The 6,939-nt window shown below is 36.5% G+C and overlaps 1 protein-coding gene across 1 annotated transcript; it reads left to right on the top strand.

Annotated features, from left to right (window-relative positions):
- Positions 1-215: 215 nt before the first annotated feature.
- Positions 216-6,739, top strand: LOC115929503 (proline-rich receptor-like protein kinase PERK1; the record flags this gene model as incomplete). The annotated part of the gene is given in 4 exon segments (XM_030998561.1): positions 216-585; positions 2,006-2,105; positions 4,046-4,415; positions 6,638-6,739. Coding segments are annotated over 4 exon segments (942 nt in total), but the record flags the coding sequence as incomplete, so codon positions are not given.
- Between the last annotated feature and the right edge of the window lie 200 nt (positions 6,740-6,939).

Below are 6,939 nucleotides of genomic sequence, written 5' to 3'. Positions count from 1 at the left end.
CAACACCACCACCACCCTCGACCTCAGGCTCCACCACAACCCCATCACCACCCTCGACCTCAGAATCTACCACAACACCACCACCACCCTCGACCTCAGAATCTACCACAACACCACCACCACCCTCGACCTCAGGCTCCACCACAACCCCACCACCACCCTCGACCTCACGCTCTACCACAACCCCACCACCACCCTCGACCTCACGCTCTACCATAACACCACCACCACCCCCGACCTCACGCTTTACCACAACCCCATCACCACCCTCGACCTCACGCTCTACCACAACCCCACCACCACCCTCGACCTCACGCTCTACCACAACACCACCACCACCCCCGACCTCACGCTTCACCACAACCCCACCACCACCCTCGACCTCACGCTCTACCACAACACCACCACCACCCCCGACCTCACGTTTCACCACAACCCCATCACCACCCTCGACCTCACGCTCTACCACAACCCCACCACCACCCCCGACCTCACGCTCTACCATAACCTCATCCGCAGACTTGGACCCCAAATCTAGCCAGGGAGACGGAACCTTGAGTAACGACGCAGCCCTGAAACAAAGAGGTAAGTTATGATTCGGATAGCAAATCAATAATCTTAGTTGTTCTTTGAAGTTATCAAAGCCTATTAGAAAAGGTGTGCAAAGTTTTTATGGAGACAACAAGCAATAATTCTTGTACTGTTTTTGAAACAACAAACGCTATTTCTCCAAGAAAGAAGGCGGTCAAAGCGCATATCAACAAGTTTGGAAAGAAAAAAAACACCATGAAAAACCCTCCAAAATGCATTAAAACAAACAAAGTAATTATATTTGTGCTTGAACGCGAGATCATACTGATTTTAAGTAGTCTCTCTTTTAATGTTTGAAAGATTTAATACAGATATTGAACATTTATTTTCCGAAGATCTCGGAGGTTCTTGGCTAAATTCTAATCTTGTTCCTCATTTTGTGATGTTCCTAAGTCTTAGTAAAAGACGATCAAACCTTTGTAATAAGTTGATTTTTTAAGAAAGCAGCCAAATACCAGGAACAGAAAGGCAAAAGTTTGAAAAGTTATGGATGTTTAATGTTAATGTTTAATTTTAATTTCTAAATTTGTATTACCTGAATGTACAATCTATTACATGTAAACTAATTTCTGTTTTTCTCGTAAGTTCCTTCTCTTCTGGGGGACTACTCAAAATACATAATGTAGATAGCAGATCATTATAGGTCCTCTAAATAGAAAAGACCCTCCCGAGCCATGAACTTTTGACGAAATTAAATTTAAGTAATTTTATATGTTGGAACAGATGGGAAACTAGTTGGGCACTATACGTCACATTGACATTACCGCTTCAACAAAGTACATGAAATTCCCATATACGTACTGTATAGTGATTACAACTTTCACAAATTCACAACTCTCTTATATTTAGTCAGATTTAATTGAAACTTTCATCAGTTTGATGAGTTTTCAGTGACAGCCATGATAAGTGTTCATTGATACGAGCTAGGTTGGCAAAGTCAACGCCAAGGCATGCCTTTTGTGTTTTTCCAACAAGGTGAAACTAAACAGAATAAAGCACTAAAATGTGAGGACAATGGTCTTCAGTCGCAAATAGCCACGAAAGCCTACCAATGAGAGAGTTTTGAATTTACCCCTTTAGTTGATATGACTTTTGTTGACGATAACCATAATAGTATACAAAGGAGAGTATTTAATAATGTGTTTTAGAGTCTGCCAGTTAATTGCCCCTATCTAACCATGCTAAACCATCGACCAAACTTTGCTAAAGGTAGTAGTACGATGAATGTACATGATCACGAACGGCACAAGAATTCTTTTTAAGAAAGGGCGGGGGGGGGGGTCATAAACCTTTGACATGATAGGAAGCGTCTATTGCTACCACCTTGTCCAAGCATTGCTTTTTCGTGAAAAATAAAACACTTTTCGATATGTATATTCTTACGGTCTCAATTTACTTGTATATTTTGTCCTAGATGAAATCGGGTCTATGGCTGTTGCTGGATTATGTCTAGTTGTAGTCATTCTTCTAATCATCGCAGTTAATGGATTGCTATTCTTCCGATCAAAATTAGGGTAAGCTGAAGTTTTTAAAACCACAGGTTTAAGAAATTATTAGGGGTAAATCATACGTCTCTCTCTCTCTAAGTGCCATGTCGTTTGACTTTGACGATCATGCTGTTCCATAACCCCCGGCTCCTAGCATTCTGTATTAGTACCACTCCCAGTTCTTTCACTCCTCTCTCTTCCAGCAATTTCTGCAGACTGTCCATCCAAAGTATCCTCCTTCTTCCCCTACTCCTTTTTCCCATAATTTTCCCTGTCAAAGCTAGCCTATAATCTAGGCGGAGTGCCGAGCTTTTTTCTTTGCTGCTAGACTAACCCTAAGCAGAACGTCTGATACGGCGAGACTACGAACCGTGAGTCGCGATTATAGGCTATGTCAAAGCAAGATTATCTTAGCCTTCTGTACGTGTAATGTGACCCATACGTACAAACAAATATCGCCGATTGAATTGTGTAAGAAACAGTGAGCATCTGTTAAAGCTTATCTGTACTAGTTTATAGGAGGGATTAGAGCACCCTGCAATGTCACTGAGCAGGTGGTTTCAACTCAGCTCTTAATTAACAAAAGAAAAAAAGGATCATGGGGGACCAATGATCACCGATTAGGCATTGTTTTCTATATAGAGGGAGCAAGTAGTGCAGTGTGGCTTTGAACATCTCTAGCCTCATTCGTGCCTTGAAAGCAAACCATATTATAATTGATTGCTTAGGTTTTGTCAGATTAAAAGGATGACACGTTGATAATACTGTAATGAAAGAAAGTAAACAAACAAAGATACAAACAAAGTTATTGACGAACATCTCGTTGAACAAACTTTTATAATTATTCCTTTAAATTCATTTTTCCATGCATGCCCAGTTTTTAAATAATAAAGATGATTAAGCAAACAAATCTTAAATTAATATTTGGGGATAAAACCCCGTTAAAATGATGGTAAAATTTCACTAAGTTTGTATCTTAATACTACTACTAATAATAATAATATTAATAATAATGATAATAATAATAATAATAATAATAATAATAATAATAATAATAATAATAATATTAATAATAATAATAATAATAGTGAACATTTATAATACGCCATGTCTGTCAAAATTGACACACCTGAAAAAGAATGACATTACTTGTAGAGATAATCCCGATGGCAGCTATCATACAGCTAAACTGGGACATTAAAGACACATTTCTGCAATGATTTTTAAAAAATGTGTTTGAAGACAAATGTTGATAAAAGAATACATAATTTGGGTTTTGATTGTATATTCTTTCATCAATATTCGACCTCAAACACAGTTTATTTTGAAAATCATTGCAGTTATGAGTTTCAAATGACGCCCTTTTACATTATGATACAAGTTAAAGGGATCCGGTAACTTTGTCTCAGATTCTGAAATAAATTCTGGATTTAGCTCATGATGCAATGCTAATTATAAACATTTAGGTCAGTCAGGAGCCCCATGACTTTTACAAGCCGATCGCCTGTCTGATTATCAAGATATTTATGATTGGAATTACAAATTTTGAAAACCGTTCGCCTGACGGTTTTCATAACACTACAGTCTATTGGGCAAAACGAGTATGGTAAAACCGGTCACTCAAAGATTTTTACTTTTTTGAGGCACTTCTTAATCATTTTGAAGCGCAATTTTTTTTGGGCTTCAATATTACACCATATCACAGACACTAATAACACGTAGGGCCGTGTATCTCAGATTTAACATTGTTAAACGATCCCTTTAAGTGAAATTTCGCCATTAATTTTTGGGGGCTCCCAACACTTTAAAGGGACCTAAAGTATTAGATTATGATTTCTTGCAGTACTGTTGTTGTGCTCTTTAAATTTTATGAAAAATTAGAGTTATTTTGATATTTTTTTATTGATAGATTGAATACTAGTAGCATTGTAGTAAACAAAGTTCATATTATCTTGCAGCGTATACAGTTCACGAAGAGAGGTTCTTCACGCCCTTCAAATGTATTTGATGAAGAAGGACCGTGTCAATGAGGACGACGTCGAGGATAACTTCAAAGAGGACGCTGACGTCGACAGGAAAACCAACTCGTCGACTTCGCTGAACAAAGAGAGCCCTGTCGACCAGCCCACCGAGAAGAACGGGGATGTGCACGTGAAGGTCGAGGTCGAGGACAATGCAGGGTCTTCTAAGAACAAAAACGATGACGAAGAATCTAAAACCCCGGTAGAGAATGGTGACGGCAAAGACGCAACTGCTCCAGCTGCTACTGCTGTCGTCGACGAAAGCAAGAACCCAGAGGAACAAATCGAGAAGAATGAGATTGTGGTTGAAGTCATCGTAGAGGGTGCTATTAAAAATGAAGACAAGCAACCGTGATGTTTTTACTCGCAATTTTGCTGCGAGTGGCGATCTAAAAACTGCTTGGTAAAGAAAAAGAAAAAATGAAAATGAAAATAATTGTTTTTTCCAAGGTTGATGCACAGGGTTAGAGGCACTGTACTGAAGTAAACAGTAAACCGTAAGCCTAAACGTCTTATAAATGTTATATGTGTGTGCCCTTTCGCCCAATTTAAAGGGACTTTGTAACATTGTTCAGATGAGAGATAGTAGTGCTAAGGTAGTGACTTCAATGCTAGATGTACAATTAACGATAATCTGAAAATTTGAGTGAAAACGGATGATTATTCATGGTACAAATTGGGAAAAACTGATCTGATCGATTCCTTAATTCTCCCAACTATATTATTCTACTTCTATTCTGCTACTTGTCAAAGCCTGTTCAGCATCAAGACAAGGACAATTTAATTACATTTTAGGTCAGTGTAAATCGTCACAAAGCAATAAAATGGCTCTACATTCCATTCCAGACAGTTAAGTGTTGACAGATTTTTATAGCCTGTTTTATGTATTTTTGTCATGGAAAAACGGTTGGGAAAATTCAAAAATGGTTGGGAGAATTTACTGTTAATCACTGTTAAAGGGTGCCTCCCATCGACGCCTTCAAAGAAAACCATAGATATCTTTGTGGTTTGAGAATTTGTTCAGGATTTTTTGCATATCAGAGGGTTAGTATAGTAGAAGGAATATAGTAAGTAACATTTTATACAAAAATTAAGTCATTTTTTCATCAACCTTCAACAATGTTACCGAGTCACTTTAAACTGAGCTGTGACTCCCTCCCTCACCCCATTTTTATATCCTTGGGTCCGCCAATAAAAAATAGGTGTTGTGATGTGAAATATTCTCATTACGATTCGCTTGGAAAAACTGAAACGCGGCCAGCATTCGAACGAATCAAAGTACAGTTATTTTGAAAGTCATCAAAGAATAGTTTTAAAATTAAAAAAAAACTGAACCCTAATCCAATTACAGTCTTATTAACATTTACATATAAATGATGATGAAGATGATGATGATGATATTAATAATGATAAATGTTTCTTATAATAAAAGCGCAGTGACATTACAACTGAATGTTTGAACCATGTAATATCTTCTCCTATACACATAACCTGCCTTTAATAAGTCTATTCCAATCAGATACACAGAGGCAAATGTATAAATAAAAATTGCTATGGTCGATAACAATTTGCATTCTATTCAAAATCTTATTCATAATATCTGAAAATGTGTTCATCCTCTTTATTTACATTGAAAGGATCAATATAAATAAGTGTTCGATCATGTAATTAAAAGTATCTTTGCAGGAAATGTAAACTCTCGAGGCTAATATGATATCATAGAAATTAGAGTATGTGATTATTTTTTAGTATTTAGAAATAAATAAAAAACAATAAAGTATACAAATAATAAAACTTTGTGAGCTTTCACAAAACTAATTTGCAATTGAATGGGAAATAAATTATGCAAATGTTTACTAATTTAAATAAACTCCCCAAATTTTTCTCCAAATATTGTCTTTTGATTTGTCATCTCTGCCCTGGTAAAAGAGATTTGTTCCTTCATTAACAGCAAACAGGAAGTTTATATATATTTGATTATTCATTTGTACACAAAAGGGGAAAGTAGAGCGAAAGGGACATCACGGAGTTTCCAATGTGAGTTTAATAAATTACAACTTTGAATTTTCACAACTCTGTCCATCTTTATCACATGTCTCTTTAACTTTAACTGCTCGTATGAATTTGATATCATGGCGGACTTTCCCTTCGAGTACATGCGTTACAGATTTATAGATTTGTTTGAAGGGCAAATGCTTCTTGCTATGAAAGTGAAATTAGGACAAGTACATGATTACCGCGAGATCAAAACTGCTATTTATAGAACACATACTCAAACATAATATGCTCAGAGCTTGAGTAATATATCAGACATGGGATATTTCAGAAAATAATTTGAAATAAAATGAACATCTAACAATTATCAAATTTCCTTTGTCTGCTTCTTCTTCTCTTCTTCTTCTTCTTCTTCTTCTTTTTCTTCTTCTTCTTCTTTTACTTCTGCGTTTCTTCGTTTCTTCGTTTCTTCTCTTTTTTCTCCTTCCTCTTCTTGTTCTCCTTGACTTTTCCTTCTTCTTCTTATCCCTCATTATTTCTTCTTCTTCTTAACTTTCTTCTTCTTCTTCTTCTTCTTCTTCTTCTTCTTCTTCTTCTTCTTCTTCTTCTTCTTCTTCTTCTCCTTCTTCTTCTTCTTCCTCTTCTTCTTTCTCTTCTTCACTTCTCTTCTTTTTCTTCTTCTCATTCTTCGTACATGTACATGTAGATACATGTTATGTGCTCTATGGAATGTGCTTTATACAGTTAAAAACTAAATAATGTATACCCCTTGTAAATCTGATGTTTTTGTGTATAAGCCAAGAATCAAAAGTGGACCGGTTGAATTATGGCTCTTGTTGAATACT

Source organism: Strongylocentrotus purpuratus, unplaced genomic scaffold (genome assembly GCF_000002235.5).
Source record: "Strongylocentrotus purpuratus isolate Spur 01 unplaced genomic scaffold, Spur_5.0 spur5_contig_860, whole genome shotgun sequence".
NCBI lineage: Eukaryota > Metazoa > Echinodermata > Echinoidea > Camarodonta > Strongylocentrotidae > Strongylocentrotus > Strongylocentrotus purpuratus.
This window is presented reverse-complemented; position numbering and strand designations above follow the sequence as displayed.